The following is a 19,175-nucleotide window of genomic DNA, read 5'->3' on the forward strand; positions in this document are numbered from 1 at the left end:
GAATTAATTCTAAAACCCATACAAATGTCAGATGAAATGCCTCGTCAGTTTCAAAGTATTTGGCTGCATTTAGTAGCTCTGGGGAAGGAAATTCCAAAACTTGTGAAAGATATTTCCCCTAACATCCTGGAAAAGAACACCTCTTCTAAAACTGAAAAAAAAATTAAACATATTTGCTACCAGTCCAAAGGAAAATAGTATACACAGCTTAGGCTGTTCATTTTATCAGTTAGCTAGTTACCTTGCCTTCAATTTATCTCATGATCTCCAAAATTCACCCCAGATAATTTCTCATGGATTAATGAAAGCCGTGGGTCTCAGAATTGAATTCATGAGGGAGGCGATCAACGCCCTGACGCCCTCAGTTTATCACGATATTCCACAAGAGCCAGGTAATATTCAAGTTTTAAAGAAGGTAACTTCTCTCCTGTGCATGGTCAAGAAAACAGACATACACCTGCTAGTAGACCAGCTGGAACAGATAAGTGAAAGCCTGATGGATTTCTTTTCTTTTTTTTTTTATTTAAAACATCTTTATTGGAGTATAATTGCTTTACAATGGTGTGTTAGTTTCTGCTTTATAAAAAAGTGAATCAGTTTTACATTTACATATGTCCCCATATCTCTTCCCTCTTGCATCTCCCTCCCTCCCACCCTCCCTATCCCACCCCTCTAGGTGGTCACAAAGCACCGAGCTGATCTCCCTGTGCTATGTGGCTGCTTCCCACTAGCTATCTACTTTACATTTGGTAGTGTATATATGTCCATGCCACTCTCTCACTTTGTCCCAGCTTACCGTTCCCCCTCCCCATATCCTCTAGTCCATTCTCTAGTAGGTCTGCGTCTTTATTCCCATCTTGCCCCTAGGTTCTTCATGACCATTTTTTTTTTTTAGATTCCATATATATATGTGTTAGCGTACGGTATTTGTTTTTCTCTTTCTGACTTGCTTCACTCTGTGTGACAGACTCTAAGTCCATCCACCTCACTAATAATAACTCAGTTTTGTTCCTTTTTATGGCTGAGTAATATTCCATTGTATATATGTGCCACATCCTCTTTATCCATTCATCTGTTGATGGACACTTAGGTTGCTTCCATGTCCTGGCTATTGTAAATAGAGCTGCAATGAACGTTTTGGTACATGACTCTTTTTGAATTATGGTTTCCTCAGGGTATATGCCCAGTGGGATTGCTGGGTCTTATGGTAGTTCTATTTTTAGATTTTTAAGGAACCTCCATACTGTTCTCCATAGTGGCTGTATCAATTTACATTCCCACCAGCAGTGCAAGAGAGTTCCCTTTTCTCCACACCCTCTCCAGCATTTAATGTTTGTAGACTTTTTGATGGTGGCCATTCTGACCGGTGTGAGATTTCTTTAAGAATGTCAGTAGGTTAGGTACTGGCAGTTTGGGGGTCAGCTTCTTTGTTGACTTGATGGAAAAACTTGTCAACAGCTCACATTCTTGGAGTGTTAACCACCTGCTGAGGTTCTCACGCCTGCTTCCTAAAGAGGACTCCGATGCCTCCGTCGATGTGTACTGTGTGCTCCCTTGTGCCATGAGGCTCCTGTGGGACGTGGGTGACAAAAACATCATTGAGGCCCTCAAGGATGTCTGTAACTTTACGCTCCTGCATGGCATAAGCCTTTCAGACGTCACCAAGGAAGACTTCACTATTGTGATTAAAACTCTTTTGGACACAATTGAATTAATATCAGATCAACCAGGCATCCTTTCAGAGGCTTTAACTTGTCTTCCTGTGTTTTGGTGCTGGAATCACACAACTTCTGGATTTCAGCAGAATCCAAGGTCAGGAGCCTGTGATGCCCACAAGCTCACGTCTCCTTCCTTTTACAGCAAAGTGGCCAGTATCCTTGACCACCTCCACCTGTCTTCCCCAGGTGAAGACTCACAATGTTGGAATGAAAGCTCACAGGTGGAAATAACTAGGAAAGTAGCCTGTGTAATTCATGAATTAATGGATTGGAATTCCATTCCTCTAGAGCTGTCCAAAGTCTTCCATGTTAAAACTTTGCTTGTGAAAACTGTGCAAGAATTTTGGCATAAGGTGTTACCATTTGTCCCATTTTCTGGAAATTAAAGCAATAGCAGCATCTCTGAACTTTGTCCCGGTGGTTCCATAAAGCAAATTGCTTTGCAAATCATAGAAAAATTTAAAAAAGGCAACTTTACAAAAGCCACATCAGATGAAAACCTCCTTGATAAACTAGCTAGTTTAGACAAGATCCTTAACGTTGATGAAGGAACAGAATCATCTGTTAGAAATATTTCCTTACATTTGGAAAGGATAATAAACTTTCTTTCTAGGGATGAGAGCCTAGAAAATAGTGCTAATTCTGTAGTCTCTCCATTCATGACATTTCTGAATGAAATGGTTGTAGTTTAGAAGCACTATCACATTTTATTAAAAAAAGTGAAACAACTTACAACTTTGAAGAACTATGGCTTGAGTTTGAACAAATCATGAAAGATCTAACCCATAACTTTAGTATCAGATCCCTGTTTTCTGAAATTAACGAAGAAATACAAATTACTAATTCAGTGGCTCTTCAAAACCTAACTTTGCCACTTGCCCATTTTTTCGAAAGCCTGGATTCATCATCCTTGAAGACATTAGAAATCATTGAAGAGTTTTTATTGGTCATAAAAAACTGGGTTCATAAATATGCAAATGAAGATTACTCCAAAATGATACAAACATTATTTCTTCTTGCAGCTAACAACTGATGATACAGCTTTGTTGCCTAAAGATATTGCTACCGTTTGGGGTAATCTCTAAAATGTTTCCAGAGAAGATAATTTTGATGTTGCCCTACTTCTTCGTCTGCTAAGCCAAGAACAGCTAATTAATTTCTCAGTTGTTCAGCTGCTTTTTGAAAGCTTCCTAATTAATTCAATCAACAACTTCGCTGAGAGTGCTCGAGAAGCAGCCTTGAATTTAAGTGATACCAACCTTCAAATAATGAATTTCATTAACCTCGCCTTGAACCATACACAGTCAGAAAATGGTGAGAGAATCATTCTCCCTCCAAGAAGCATAGTGGATTTCTTGAAACAGCTTTTGAAAACATTCTTCCCCTTTTTACTAAAGGAAAATTCTGGGGACAAAATATCTCTTCTGCTGAAAGACTTCCACAAAAATGTCATTGCAGAGATGAGGTGAGTTTACTTTTGCTTTGTATAGTGCTTGTAGTTGCACGTTACAATCCAGTTTATTTCCTGGAGTTTATAGTGTCAATGACAGCACTTGTACCAACACCTTTGAATGATCTTTGAAGTGAATTTTGTCTTAATGAACGTTTTATAAAAATCAAGGTAAAATAACTTTGATGATTGTCATCTAACTAGTAAATATATATATATAAGCCTAGCCCCTGGGAATTAATCACTTATTATGCTTTATTACAGTTTTGGATTATGAAAATAATTATAAAATTCTATTTTATATGGAACTGAAAAATTGTTATTATATATGTATATGGATATATGTGATGGTCATATTAATGCATTAACTGTCTAATCACAAATGAAGGGCTTAAGTATTTTCATTCCAATAAATCTACTGATGTTTATATTTGGAATTGCTAAAACTCCAAAATTTTAAAACTCAGAGTCACATTATGTTTTTTCATATATTATTTTTTCATTCCTTTTGAAGCTTGCCAGTGAAAAGGCTGGAGGGAGATTCTACCTTATTCTGTGATGTCCATATCAGTCAGGTCTCAACCTCAGAAGCAGAACCAGAGCAAAGACTTCATACAGGGATTGAATTGGCTTCCGCAGTTTTGGGGCTGGCTGAGGGAGTCCAGAGTCAGCAGGGCAGGCTGTTAGGAAACAAGCTGGAATCCCACAAGCAGGAGCTGCAGGTTCCCATCCACAGGGGGCCGTTGGGGGGCGGGGGCGGGGTGATGGGGAAGGAGGTATCCAGCTGCGCACGAGGGTGGGCTCGCTGGGTCCGGGAGGTCCTAACCTTCTCGAAGACCTTGCAGCTGGTGAGGTCAGGCTTCCCCAGGGCAGCATACCTTCTCCCTGACTTAAAGCTGGCTGTCTGGGGTCTTCAGTCACATCTGATGAATCCCCTCCAGCTGCACCTAGGTTAGTGTTTATGATGCTACAAAGTGGCTGTCGTGCACTCTCACGAGCAAATCACCTGTGAAGCCCACCAGACCAGAAACACACAAGAAAGGGGCTCTGGGGCTTGAATCTGGGGCTCGGCCCAACCGAGTTGACAAGTCACAGAGCCCCTGCCACACTGAGTGACTCGCTAGGTCTTGGAACATTCAGAAGGACGTTACCTGTTACACTGAGAATCATTGTACGGTCATTTCACATTCCTTTCCTTTCTAAAAGCAAAGTGCATGGCTTTTTAAGATGTTAGGTTTGAGGCATTGCAATGGATTTATACATGAAATCCATCCAATCTTTTCATTATTTGGCAACAAAACATTAATTTTCATCTGGGATATATTTTAGCATTTCAGTATTTCAGTCAGTATTATCCTCCCATGATGCTACTGTAAAGCAAAAAAAAAATCACTACAGTTCACCCTTGAACAACCGCATGGGCCCAGTTATAAGTGGCTTTTTCAATAAATAGGTACTACAGTACTACCTGATCCACAGTTGGGTGAATCCGTGGATATGGAACCACAGACATGGAGGCTGGCTGCAAAAGAAAGTCAGTTCCCATAAACTTCGGGTTGTTCAAGGGTCAACTGTGTATGTTTTCAATCTTTTCATTACTAACCATGAAATTTAAAATATATATATTTACAGTTTTGTCCCAAATGATAAAATTCTAGAAAATTTGAAACTGGATCATTTTCTCATCTCTATGAAAGAGGACAGATTGGTGAACATTTTTTCATCTTTAAAGGAAGCTGTGTATCACCTAATCAAAAGCTCATTTATGTTAGACGGTGGAGAATTTTATTTTGATAATCCTTAAGGATTGCAGTTAATGGGAGATTTATTCCACACTCTTCTGAGGGAAACCTCAATGAAAAATGAGACTGAAAATAATCTGGAGTTTCTTACGGTGGTGAATCAGTTGCTTTCCCATATGAACAGTTCTGAGGACCTTTTCAAACTCAATCAAGATCTCAGGTCTGCTCTTCACCTCGTGAGAGAAACGTCAATAGAGATAGCACATCTCGTGGACACTCTTTTAAACTCTCCTACTAAGGACTTACATGCCCTGTACCCTGCCCTCCAAGAAGTTATACTCACTAATCTAACCGATTTGCTTTCCTTTATAAATAGTTCATCCCCCTTAAGAAACAGAGTAACGTTAGAAATTACCAAGCACTTACTTGGTGTTATCTCAAGGGCAAGTGTGGGTGGAGACAGTCATGCCCTGGACCCCCTCTCAGAAATGTCCAGAACTCTGACCATGCTGGTGGACGATGGAGCCAAAATGAGAGGTCTCGCCACCTCCATCACCTCCACCGCGGACCTTCTTAAGCTGGCCGAGAAAACTTCAAGAGAGGTGGCTGCCATGTTTGAAATGCCTTTCGTCTTCACAGCCAATGACACCATGAACTTCTTGGACACCCTTTATTCCATTTTTCAACAAAGTGTTCGAGATGTTGCCAATGAAATGATTAATTTGAAAAAAGCAGATCGTTTAATATTTGAAAACATAGATGACTTGTTGACACCATTTCTTGACTTGGCCTTTGGGATGATTGGAGTCAAACCTGCTGTTTCCCAAGACTCTGATATTTTCAATGTGTCATCTAGCATATTTACATATGTGATCCAGTCCAAAGATATTTATGATATTAGGGAAGAAATAGCTGAATTTTTAACTTCTGTGAAAATCAATTTGGGAGACATGGAATGTCTCGTGGCAGCATTTAATAATGGGACCCAAATATTTTCTGTGGATTCTGTCAACTTATGGGAAGAAATCCTGGATTGCTTAGTTCCTATAAATAAATCATCAATCACAAAGACTTTTTATATTCTAATCCAATTTCCACTCATAATTTGCCTCAAGATACAAAAGGGGAAAGAACTCGTGAAGTGATCCCGTTTTTGCATGAAATACCATCACGAAACAGCATGGAACTAGGGACTTACTTGAGAAAGGTGATCGACCTCACCTCAGAAGCGCTTTGGCATAAGTTAGGGAAGGACAACAAGGATGTTCTTAGTCTGTTGCTGACATTGGCTCCACATCCAAATGACCTTTTGAAAACCGTAACAGCAGTTGGAAAGGCCTCCAGTGGGTTGAAAAGTGACAACAGAGGTGATTTGAGTAAAGCTTTGCTTTTCAGCACTTCTTTGATTCAGGACGTGACTCACCAACAACTCAGAGAAGCAGTCCAGAGCGTGTTAAGTAGACTAGCTCTCGTGAGTCAAGAGCTTCTCCTCAACAGCTCTCAGAAGACACACTCCTTGAGCACTTTGTTTCAGCACATTTTTGAAATTTTTATTAATTCAACCCCTGGAGAGAATAGCAGATCAAGAAAAGATGAGAAGACCAAGAAAGAGCTGGTTGACTTTCCTGATGTCCTCAAACCATGATCACATTTTGAGAAATACCAGAAGGGATTGATTGCATTGGCTGGATACTGGCAAAAGGTCTCACTGATCCATCCAAGGTAATAAAACAGTGAATTTGCTTCATTTTCCCCTGCAGTAACTATAAAACAGAATCAGGCAGGAATTGCACTGAACCAGGGTAAGCAGTCCTCCTTGAGCTCAACCTTCCTTACACTCTGAAGCTGGCTTCCCCAGGGCATGGCTCATGCCCAGTCTCTTGTCGCTATTTGCCTCGTTATTTGGCATTCAAATACGATTTGAATTGATCCTAAATTTCTCCAAAGTAAATTATTTTTTCAAAAGTAAAAACGTCTTATTCTATTCACGTGCCCCAAGACTAGGTATGTAACCAGTTTTTCTGTTCCCCTGCTCTGGCAGCCGAGGGTTCTGCTATTTGACATGCAGATAAAAATCTGAGGCCATTCACATCACACAGAAAACTGTGCTGTCAAGGGTAACTGCCCCCTGGACAGGGCCGGGCTTCTTCCCTCCTTAGATTCAACCCGACTCTGTGGTTGATCTATGTCCAAGCACTGGCCGCCCACCCCGAATAGTAGGTCAGGGAAACCCTGCTCTCGGAAGGCCCAGCGCTGTTGGCTTTCATGCTCCGGGGGTCATCTGCTGCCTTAGGATAAGGGCGTGTGCAGCTGTGTCCCAGCCCATCCTCTCTGTGTGACAGTACGGTTCTGGTGGTCTGTGGTCTCTGAGTCCCACAGGGAGATTGAAAGTGAACCCTCTCTCATCTGCCAGGTAGCCTGACTTATTCTCGGTTAGTCCTGTTGCCACACGGCTGCACCTTGAATCCACTCCTTTTTAATAACCTGGAAGGATCTCCTTGGATACTGAAGCATGTGTCTGTTGGCACAAAGAACTATTGGTGCCTTGGAATTTGAATGATGGCTTTCAGAGCCTCATTGTTTCTGATCCTAAACTGTGTTTGACTTGACACTCGGCTCTGAATTTTCATTTCAGCTGGAGTTGGTCCTGGCAAGCCCTGCTCTTCACCAGTCCTGGCTTTCACCTACTGTTTCCAGTTCTCCATGGAGTGGATTTACACTGTGACCCCAAGACTTGAAAGTGGGCTGTGAGCTGACTGGGTGTAGTCACCACCCCAGTTTTTAAATTTGCAAGGCTTGGTGCCCAGTTTCATTCTACTTTAGTGATTACTTGCTTCCACTGTTTCTCCTGTATTCACTATTCTTTGATCATGGCCTTCTTGAATGAGGAAGATACAAAAAGTCTAAAACAGAAAATGCACCTGTTGTGGGTTTAGGGTCAGACTAGCCTGACTTGGATGTGAGTTTTGGTTCTACAGTTCACTAACTTTCTGAATCAAGGCAAATCCTTTAAACTTTCTGAACCTCCCTTTATTTGTGTATAAAACAGGGATAACACTGATACCTTTTGGGGGTATGGTAAGGATTCTACAGTAAAATAAACGTAAGCTATGCATTTAACATGCATATTAATTTGGGTTTAAGACATGAAGCATATTAGGGATAAAACAACAACCACAGACATCTAGGCAAAAACATTAGCTTAAAATTAAAATAATAAGAACAACAAAACTCCTAAAAAAGTAGAAAGGTCCATTAATATCCTAAAGATTTACTACAAGTTCCCAGATGGCAGAGGTCAGGGATCTAGAGCAAATTTGGGCAGAATTCATTTCTCCTGCCTCTGCTTCAGTGCCTGCAGTTATACAGAGAAGAGAAGCTTGGTCGTCCCAGACCTGAATCCACTGTTTTTGTCCCAAGGAACCCTCTGGCCCTATGTCATCTCCCGGCTTCTGGTCGGGCCTCATTCAGCAGCGAGTGTCATCACCTGTGTTACGTCCCATTAGAGCCCAGCCCCCTGTGGAAGTGAGTGCTGCTTTTAGGCTCTTCCTCAGTCCCTAAATCTATCATAGCACTAAGGCCAGTGAGCTGCAGGGGCAACGGGGGTCAGAAACAGAAGGCAGTACCTGGCTCTGTTCCCTCCTTGTGTCTGAAGCCTTTGCAGCAAGTCCCCGGAGAGGGGTGGGGGACATGCACCCCACCCCCGGAGGCCCTCTGCCCCCGTGTGAGGTGGTGGCCCTGCAGCCTCACCTGGGAGCTGGTTGGAAATGCAGAATCCCAAGCTGCCTCGTACCTGCCCCGTCACAGCCTGCGATGGGCCGCCAGGCGGTCCTTAAGATGCGAGGGTTTGTGAGCCTCCTTCTGGACCACGTTCCTCATCTCAGAGGCCGAGAGACGAGGGCCTGCGGCAGCTCTGCTGAGCAAGTGGCCAGTGGCGGCCGCACAGGGACCGTCAGATCTGACCCTTCCTTCCAGGCCCACAACGCTTGGGGCACAACTAAAATGCTGTCATTAAAATCCCACAATTTACTCAAAGTCTATATATAACATTACCTGATGGGGATTAATAAATGGCCCTACACATCATTATGGTTTTCTTCTGGCCAGAAACAAAAATTACATGTAAGCTCATCTTTCTCTGGGGCTAAAACAAGTTGCTAATAACTATTTCCCATCCCCAGTTATTTTCCAATTCAGCTATATTTTTTTATAGTTGAAAAATTAACTTTATGTTGTGTGTTGTTTGGAGTAATCCTTTGCTCTTGTATCTGGCTTCCTTAGAGGATTTTGTATAATTCCACCTGAACTTCAAAAGCGCCAAATGGCTTCCTAGTCTCTTCATCCACAGTTAATTGCCATAACTGTAAAGAAACCAGTTTTCATCACCTCAAGCATCCCAGCGCCCTGTCCATACGTGCATTTGGTCACTGAGCTTGCTTGTGTCCTGATAGGTACACACAGCTCCACCACGCTGAAGTTTCCGAATTAGCACATGAGAATTGCATTCTTTAAGGACTGGCTGGGCTCTGACAACCAAGACACAATAATCCAATGAAGGAAAATTCACGTCTGCCGAGGGAGGTGGCCCTGCTAAGCCCTCAGGTGTGTTGAACTAAGCAAGATTGTTCTGTGGTCACGTCAACACCACGGCAGAATGAAAAGTTAAACATTTTTTTAGAAAGTTTCATTCTTCCTCTGAGGAGAGTAAATTTAGCACAACATGCTGTAGAAATATTGAATTGCATATAAAAGAATGAAGCTTTGCTGTGGTCCCCGGAAGCCATGCTGCAGGCTGTCCCAGCATCCTGGTGCCTTCTCCAGCGCGGTGATGTTTTCTCAGACCAGTGATGCTGCTGTGTCCGCCCTAGCAAGAGAGCCCAGGACGGGGTGACTCAGCATGATGTCGATGGGGCTGGCCTGTTGAGAAGCCAACGGGCCTTTGTTTTTTTTTAAAATCAGTCTCCAGGGCTTGTCAAGGATATTTATTTTCAGGGAATGTCCTTGGGCAGCTGTAGCCTTAATTAGTCGATGTGGCCCACAGTTAAAAAAATATATATATATATTTGTTTCCTTTCGAAGTGCTTCCCAGATAATGTTATTTATATGTTCAGTGTGTCTGATGTTTGGGATGGTTTTGAGTTTTGTAAAGAATATAGAAACTCATCTGAGGGAGGAACAAAAGCCATGGGGGGCTGAAGATGCGACAGTTTGTGAGCTGCTCTTCTGGACCACGTTCCTCATCTCAGAGGCTGAGAGACCAGGGTCTGGGGGGTTAGAAAGATAAGGGTTAAAGCTGAGAGCCTCAGTGGCGTTAGGACCTAAGTCTGAAGAAGAATTCAGCGCTTCTGAGCCAGGGCAGCTTATTACAAAGTTGGTCGGGAGGCTTTTTTGCCACATTACCGGAGCTGGCTCCATAAAGACCAACACACACAGGTGTATACACACAAGTACACCTATGCACGCATGCGAACACAGAGACTCGCGTGCACGCATACACACACACACGCACACACACACTATGGCACTCCAGGAGTCTGTTTAAAAATAAGAGTCTTCCTTACGTAAAGGTGGGTTTCCATACCCACGTGGAAAACGTAAGAATCCCCACCTGGCTTCCTCCTTTCTCTCTCACACTCTGATCATGTACCTTTGCATTTCGAGAGGAAGGCCTCAGACAAGAAGAGAGAGCGAATGTCACGTTTGTTGGCAACAAAATGACGCTCTGAACGAAAACAGGAGACCTGCTGTTTTCTAGGATGTGTCCTCGGATGTCTGTGGAGCGAGCTGGCCCAGCAGGGGAACGGTTCGTTCACGAGTGTTACGACGTGTTCTCGCACAGAGAAGCAGATCCTCACCTTTAACGCCGCTGTTTCCCCCTAAGTGCCGCGGAAGCGTGTCGGGCTTTCCCGCAGCCTCGGAGCCCCCAGGACCTCGAGGTGATTCTGTGGAGAGTGGAGATGCTGGTCCAGCGTGTGCTCGTCCTTCTTGCAGGTGGGCTGCTTGGGGAGAAGGGCTGCCCAGTGGCCCCGCCGGGCGGGCAGCGAGGTGGTCAGGTGCCCCTGAGTTTCTCCTGGGCTCAAGCGCAGCCTTCTTGCCCGTTTCCAAGGCCCTGAGTCTCCCCAGCCTCCCCACCCCCGGGCTGCGACCTTCTCCAGTCAGCTGAATGGCCCTTCCCTGCCCGAGCTCGGCTTCTGGGCTGTGTCTCTGCTCCTGCAATGTGCTTCCCTGTGTTTGTGGCCTGACCTTCAGCTGTGCCCTGCGGCTAGAGCCGGGGGGCTCTTCCCGGAGGGATGCCTGCATCCCCTTCGCTGGCAGTGACCTTGAGTTGACCTCTATCGAATGCAGTGTTAATGCTCCTATTTCTTTTTTTTTTAATGGATATAGGAAACAAATTTATCTAATAATAAATATTATGTTTAGTGGTATTACAGAGAACTACAGACTATGGCGGATATCCAAACACTGAATAAACGTGGGTGAACATTAGTAGGAAGTATTTGAATAAGGTAACAGTCATATCTCCCAGCAAGGTTAACAGCACTACCAGAATCACGTGAAGAAGCTGCCAACTTAAGCATTTGTTTTGCTTCCCAGATGTGTTATTTTTTTGTAACACCACTCATAGGATTTGTATAACGTATATGATGCATGTAAATGTATTGATCTTTATTTTATTTGCAAGAATGACTCACCGTTAGCAGCAGATGGGGCCACGAACACACACCTACAACATGGCAACAGCTCCAAGCAACATGAGCTGATTGGATGGTGACCACTTCTCTCTTGACTTCAACCTTCAGCTCCACGTGTCAGCAAAACCTTACAGAGCAAAGGTCAATGGAATTCTGGCACAGACATGGTAAATCAGGGCAAGTGCAACTAACTCCCGTGCCAGTACTAGCTCGCTCTCACTGACTGCCAGTCCCCTGCCTGCTGTGGCCGACCTTTGATGAGTCCTTTGCCTTTTACCCTCTTCCCAGCGCTGACTAGTTCCCATTCACTTGGTGAGACCTCCTGAGCTCTGAATGCTGCTTCTCTCTAGTTGTTCCTTCTCAGGCTTCTCCAACACACTTCCCTAATGCTCCTATTTCTTAAGTCTCCCCCCTCCCCCGGCGTCAGTCTTCCTTGAAGGCAGCATCCTTGTCTTCCTCTCCTGCGTGTGCCCAGTGCCTGGGGTAGAAGATCGTTCCACTGACCGGGGCTGGGTGACCCATGCAGTGACCCGAGTCCCAGAACATGTTCTCTAAAGTCCTGGCACTCAGCGCTTGTATTTTAGCTTTTTGTGGCCCTTCCTGCAGTCGTCTGCAGCTTCACTGAGAGCAGGATCTGTCACTCATTCAGTTCTGTCTCCATGATGCTCAGAGTAGAGTCTATGCTAGTGAGTCATTAATACTTATATTGTAAATGAGTTCACTCGTTTGAGATCCTGCTTGTCAAATCCACTACTACAGATTTCAGTGAAATTTCCTCTTCATGCCATTGCTGAAGGAAAGTGCCATGAGCGGCCTTACAGGGCTGCTGGGTGATTTTCAGGACTTTCTCTAAGGTGTAAACTCTGGTCTCTGAGCACTTCTGAGTCCGTAGACTGGGCCAGCAGTACTGGAGTGACTCTGCCCATGCACGTGTGTTGCTGCCTTTTCACGCCTGGTCTCCTGAATGAGGCTGCAGAGAACCCTCTCCTTGCTGTCGGGCCTGAGGTCCTTGACAGCAGGGGCAGCAGGAGTGCTGCGGAGATGGGTGTGAGTGCAGAGGAGGACACGGGTAAGCCAAGGGTGGGCTGATCAGGAAAAGAGAGGAGCTGAGGTCAGCGGAGTGGGCCGTGAGCCCTGGGCCCTGCGTGGAGCCCGCCAGGCTGGCCCTGCACCCGTCCCAGGTGCATCCGACACACCGTCTATTCTGCTTCCTCCTCCTGACTTACTCTCAGGCTGTTGTTATTATCTAGATAGGTGTTACCTCCTCTGGGAAGCTCTTCTTGGCCTCCACTCCTGGGGTCAGGGGCCCTGCATTAGGCCCCTTGGCTGTGCCCTGCGGGGCGGCCGGCCCGTGGTCTCCTCACGACCGGGCCTGCCTGTTGATCAGCAGAAACCCAGCGTGTGGGGACTGGAGCACATGCTGGCAGATGTTTGCTGAATGACGGAATGAGCACGTGCCAGGAGCCCTCACTGCTTGTACCTCTGTCCCCTGGGACTCCTGCCTGTGCAGGATCCGTGGGGTTTTACGCTGACGTCCTGGAGGGAATGTCCGGCCACGGCCAGCAGTGGATGGGCCCAGGTGTGTCACTGAACGGGTGTGCGGGGCTGGAGGACACCGTGGAGAGCTTGCTCGGGACGCAGGGCAGGCGCGGCCAGGTCCACCGCAGGGAGATCAGTCCGGTGACCCAGGGTGGTTAACTGGGGGATGCAGGCGGCAGAGACTGGGAGCCAGGAGTCGGATCAGCCCCCACCTGGGGCGTCGGGAGGAGAGGCCAGCCTTGGGTAGGAACCAGCATGTCAAATACCTTTGCAAACAAACGTAAACAAATGAGGTTTGCTCAGGGCAGTCTTGGTTTTCACCTACGGCCTGAGTAGAGATGAGCAGAAGGGCCGCAGTTTGAAGGTGGGTCGCAGGCCCCCCATCCTCCACTAGGGGCGCCACCTGCTCGTCACAGCCAGCCTACGCCTCCGCTGTCACTGAACACTCCTAACGCCACTGTGCCTTGACCAGGTCACGCCCAGGATGTGGGCCTGCTCCTCACAGGCCTGTCCCTCTGCCCCCGCCCCACGCCGCCGCCAGTTCGCTGCCGCCCGGAACCACGAGCTCTCCCTAAAGGAGGCGGCTGGTGATGGGGTCAGTGATGGACTCTGGCCAGCAGCCTCCATCCCGCCGGCACTCTGCTTTCCTCACCCGTCTTCCCAGGACCACAGGTGCCTCCTGCAACCAGGCTGCCCCCCCCCCCCCCCCCCCCCCCGCCCCCCCCCGCCCCCCCTGCCCCGGCGCTCGGCCCAGCCCCGGCGCTCGGCCCCGCCCCGGCGCCCAGCTTCCAGCAGCGCGGGGCCCGCTGGGACCGCGAACCCCAAGACGCATGCGCAGACCCAGCGTGTTGGAACCGGGTGGGCCAGGGCTGACCCGGGCCTGCGGGCCCCCAGCACGCAGCTTTGCACGTGCTTGTAAGTGTCTTCATGTTACGGAAAGCGAAATGGACTTTTATGAGTAACAGAACTAATATTTGTTTCAATTAGAGAGAAAACGTTTTGCCCTGACAGGCAGGCAAAGGGCACAGCGCCGCTGTCCGTCTCTAATATCTATACATAAATGCTCTAATGTACGGTTGTCTCAATGCCAACGTGGAATCCCATGCGCAGTGAGAGTCTCCAGAGGTTGAGTCGATACGATGAAGGTTAGGGGTGCCAGCTCCTTACCCCCTTTCACTCCTTGCTCTAAATGGTTGAAAACAGCCGTAAGGAGCTCGATGGGGATCAGAAATTACATTAAAAAGTGGCAGCACGTGCTCTTCCGGGGTGAGCAGAGTCGGAGAAAGTGGCCGGACCTCAGGTTGAGCCGGGGGTCTCCTACCACCTCCCAGATCTGGACCTTCCATCCCCGCTGTGGGCAGCGTTGCGTCTGGATGGTCCAGTGCCTGGACGGTTACAGACCTGCCCCAGCCCGAGAAGGAGAGTCCACTGTGTGGTCTCCGCCTCAAGGGCGCCGGGCTCAGGCTTCCCACCGACATGGCACCGCCCGCCTGGAGCCCCTGTGCCCGTGAGGAGGGGTCGGAGCTTTCCTCCTAGTGTCTCTGCTGCTGGGAGGGGGGTGCTCTTTCCTCTCTACAGCCTCCTGCATGTCAATATTATCACGGTGTTAAATTTAAGAATAAAATCCTGCTATAGCGGGAGTGCTATAAATGAGTAGAATTAGATTTAATTTGCATATAGGTACAGATTATGAGCCAGAGGTGCTTCTCTACGAGGGAACCCTCCCCAGTGCAATACACTCTGTTCAGCCTGCGTTCTCGGAAATGAGGCTCCTTGTTTGTACCTGCGGCTCTGATCCGGATATATCTGGGCACCTGGGGGCCAGGATGAGGGCCTCCGCGGAGGAGGGAGAAGGCAGGGCTGTGAAGTGTCGGGTGCAGGATTGGGGGTGGCTTGGAGAGCTCCCTGCCCAGAAGGGGAGCAGAGAGTGAAGGCCCGAGGGGCTTCTACGAGTGTTGTCAGAATCAGACGCACAGACCTGCACCTGGGAGGGGCCTGGGCATCCCTGGGTCTTGTGCCCCTCACCCATCCTTCCCCTTCTGCTCTCCTGTGGTCGTGTCGTGGTCAGTGGAGGAGGGGTCTGTGCGCCTGTCTTAGGGGCAGTGACCGTGTGGGAGGGAGCAGCCTGTCTCCCGGCGTGGCAGACGTCTGAGGGTCCAGCAGGCAGAGGGGACGAGGGAGGAATGAAGCCACGTGTCCAGGAGTCCTGCCACCAAGTAGGAGACAGAGAGCCTGGCCCAATGGCCCGGCCCCTCCCCGCTCTGTCCTCCCCGGGGCGTCAGATGGACAGGACTCCAGCCAAGGCCTTGTGCTCTCTACACGCTGGACCCTGGCTTCCCGCCCGCCCTGGTCCGCGATCCGGAGGTTCCGTGCTGCTGGTGGCCCCACAAGGCAGCGCGAGTTTGGGTGCTCGGATCACATCCTGGGAAGTTCCCCTGTACCCGGGGACCCCCGAAGGGGGGACTCGGAGCTCAGGACCCTCGACTGTGACACCTCAGGATTCTTCACATTTAACTCACGTGGAACATACACTTGTTAGTTCTCTGATCATCTGAATGATCATGATTTTCCTTTGCAAGAGTGACCAATGGCACTTTTGAGAAAAATATTTAGAAGTTTTATTTATTAAAATATTATGTATTGATTTATGTTTGATGCCTTCACATAATCACCATAACCTGGGACTGTGCTTCCAACATCAGGAAGAACTGGGTGATGAAATGAATAAATTCTGATGATGTGAAATACATGATATACAGCAGGACTGCCGTGTCCAGGGAAATGTACATAGATTTATATGAGTGTCTGCTGCTTTTTGGCATGTTTTACATTTTAAATTACCTATACTTGTCAGTTAATTTAACAAATGATAGATATTTTACCTTTTTATCAATTTATAGGTATACATATATTTTGCAAAATGATTGGTCTTTTATAAAACTGTTTGTGCTTGTAAAAGATGCTGATAATGTATCCATGCAGTCGGGCCGAGACCGGGGGTTCCTCCACGGTGCTTCTCCAAGTCCTCAGCGCTGCACCCCCAGCCGAGGGGAGGCCTGGAGACTTCCAGGCTGCCCTGCAGACCTTCAAGGTGGGCAGACCTATGGAGAAATAGACATGTTTTCTTTTCAGTCATTGGTTTTGTGGCTGTGGATTTTGAAAGGCTTCAGTTTTCGGGCCAGGAGGCCATGTGCCAGGTCCTCAGCTGGGTGGTGCTGGTCCCTGCCGTGTCCTCTTGTCCTCTGGGTAAATGGCAGAGCCAGCTGAGAGCTGGGCTCTCCAGGTTCCCGGCCAAGGGCTCCCTCCAAAGCCCAGCAGTGCCCAAGGGCAACTGGACAGGATCAGACATCCTCCATCTTCTCTGCGGTGCTTTCTGAGACCAAGGACAGTAGGCTGACAGCTTACAATCCACGTGATGCCCGGCGAGGATGCATGCGTGTCTGGTTTCCAGACTTCAGCTCATACCAACGAGTAAATATGTTTCTAACTGTATTGTTGCTGTGTTTTCTAGGAGCTGGAAAAGATAGGGACCTCTCCCCATCAGCTGAGTTGTGAAGGTCTTATCAGGAATCTGTCCAGCGCCTTGGAAAGCTTCAGGAGCAGCTTGGAAGATGCCAGCGAGCAGGGCTGTGAATGCCAGCCCGGACCAGCCTCCATGCTGCACACGCACATGTATGTGCCCTCTGGCGGGGCCCCCACCTCCTCAGTCTCCCTTCATGAAGACGATGCATTTTAAATTATGAGTTTCAGACAATAATGTGTACAATATACCATTAACACATGTGTTTTCTCACCAGCACCAAAATTTCCCCTGACTTTAACTTTTTAAATTGTAAACTGTAGGAGCAGCATTAGTGCTAAGGCTAGCTTTACTGGGGATCAAGAAGCTGGATCAACATGTCGAGATCTGAGATTACAATATGGTATTGGAATAGTTCTATAAGAGTAGTCAGCGATTTTTCAAATGACCTTCACGCTGGATTCATTTTGTACTGTGTTCTCAAAAGTGTGAGCCCCCAGAAGAGGAAACTGGGGGCTTCGTGTTCTGCAAGTGACTTATTCACAGAAGGAATGATGTTCCTCTGACTTCTTGATACCCCGATTTCTCATACATGCCACGGTCTATCCTATGGGTTCCTTTCGCATTTGTGAGAAGCCGTTTGTTACCCATCCTTATTTCCCTGACTCATCTTGCCTGGCAGGCACCTGGTATTGACGGGTATTCGCACACAGAGACATTGTGTGTCGGAATCTCTGAGGAATCTTATGGAAAGGCAGTATTGTTCTCTAGTTCATTTCCTGGGAAATGAGGCAGCATATTCACTCCAGCACTGTTCCTGGTGTTTTATCTTACCTAAATTAGCTTTAATTTTCTGCTATTTTAGGTTGGCCCAAAGCCTCGAGAAGACTTTATTGTCTGGGAATCCCATTATGACTTTTCTTCGCAAAGTTCACAGTAACTGGGGGTAAGTACGTAGTTCCTCCAAGTTTGCTTGATTAAAAATTAAATTTAGTTTCTCACACAAATATATTATTAAAATAAAACTTATTAAGGTAGAGTTATGCTATCTATATATGATAAATAACAATTTAGAGCCTGCCAGGTCTGATGTATTTGGGGTTGAGAAGGAAACCCTAAAGTCCTGGGTACCAAAACCAAGACGGGGAGAGAGAAAAGCTTCTGTGGCCTGGGTGTCTCCCTGGCCCTCCCTCCCTGCACATCTGGGAGTCTCTGTTTCCCCGGCTGTCCTCCAGTCTTGCTATTCCTGAAGCCCTTGCAGCATCAACAAGTCAAGTCTGAAGAATCCTGGCAAATCTCCTCTTGTTAGAAAAAGTGAGATGAATGGATACGTGGAGAGAAGTGCGTTTCCTTGGTCACTGTTCCCTCAGAAAAAACACCTCCTTCGAGAGTTGAGTGTCAAATGCACAGGTCTTAGAGGAAGCAAGGGAGTAGAAATACCCCATAACCTGGGGTTTTGTTTTACTTCCGGTAAAATGATCTCAGTTCCTCCCAGAAGTATAAGAGATGACTTTATTTAGTGCTTATTATGGGCTGGATGTAGTGGAGGAAACGTCCTTGCCAGGTTTTTGTTTTTTTTTTTTTGCGGTACGTGGGCCTCTCACCGTTGTGGCCTCTCCCATTGCGGAGCACAGGCTCCAGATGCGCAGGATCAGCAGCCATGGCTCACGGGCCCAGCCGCTCCGCGGCACGTGGGATCTCCCCGGACCGGGGCACGAACCCGTATCCCCTGCATCGGCAGGCGGACTCTCAACCACTGCGCCACCAGGGAAGCCCCTCGCCAGGCTTTAATGTCAAATCTTGTCTTCACAGTCAGGAATAGCCCGAACGCCTATTATTACAAGATTTCCTTCCTTCTGATTATTTTTCAGACGTAAAAGTAAGAGAGTCGGTGCAGAACACCACCAAGTTAACTGAAGAGCTTCGATCTTCTCTCCACATCGCGGACGAAACTATCAGCAGTATTTTAGAAGCACACGTTTCCCACTCAGAGCTACAGTTTGCTGCTTCTCCCGCCTCACAAGCCCTCGGCGTCCCGGAGCTGTCGGCCTCGTGTGGTCCCTTCTCCCCTACTCCCCCCGTGGCTGGGGGTTGAGTGGGAATGATGTAAAGAGGCAGACAAGAGATCAGAGAACAAGCTGGCCACCCGAGGGCGTTATCGTCCTCTGCCACCACCGTGGGGTCTTCAGTTTCATAATGTTGTCTTCATTGGGGTTAGAAAGGATAAAATTGGTGATGATACTCATCCCACTGATTCCCAGACTGACGCGCGACAGCCTGATTTCCTTTCAGTAGGGAGAGCCGGGTCCAGCCTGACTGCACCGTGGGAGCCGCTTAGCGTGACAGCAGCGAGCAGTCGGGCCGTGTCGTCCCCACGGTGGGTGAGGAACACTGATTAGGGCCCCAGAAATAAGGAGGTGGGGACGCGGGCTGTGGCGGTGGGCTGGGTTTGCCCGCGGAGGGAGGAGCCGGTGAATTCACCTGGATCCTCGGCAGGGACTTCGCTGAGATGAC

At 47.5% G+C, this 19,175-nt stretch overlaps 1 protein-coding gene across 1 annotated transcript in view; it reads left to right on the plus strand.

Moving 5' to 3' along the window:
- ABCA13 (ATP binding cassette subfamily A member 13) overlaps positions 1-19,175 on the plus strand; it is a 262,933-nt gene that overhangs the window by 16,712 nt on the left and 227,046 nt on the right. Inside the window, 10 exon segments of the mRNA XM_029233962.1 lie at positions 10,823-10,901; positions 13,113-13,282; positions 13,614-13,736; positions 13,896-13,999; positions 14,473-14,658; positions 16,124-16,232; positions 16,653-16,819; positions 17,527-17,584; positions 17,586-17,607; positions 18,533-18,659. Of these exon segments, the coding sequence (XP_029089795.1) occupies positions 10,823-10,901; positions 13,113-13,282; positions 13,614-13,736; positions 13,896-13,999; positions 14,473-14,658; positions 16,124-16,232; positions 16,653-16,819; positions 17,527-17,584; positions 17,586-17,607; positions 18,533-18,659 (1,145 nt within the window).

The sequence above is a fragment of the Monodon monoceros genome, unplaced genomic scaffold, assembly GCF_005190385.1.
Source record: "Monodon monoceros isolate NGI ecotype Baffin Bay Population unplaced genomic scaffold, NGI_Narwhal_1 Super_Scaffold_2, whole genome shotgun sequence".
NCBI classification, from domain to species: Eukaryota; Metazoa; Chordata; class Mammalia; order Artiodactyla; family Monodontidae; genus Monodon; species Monodon monoceros.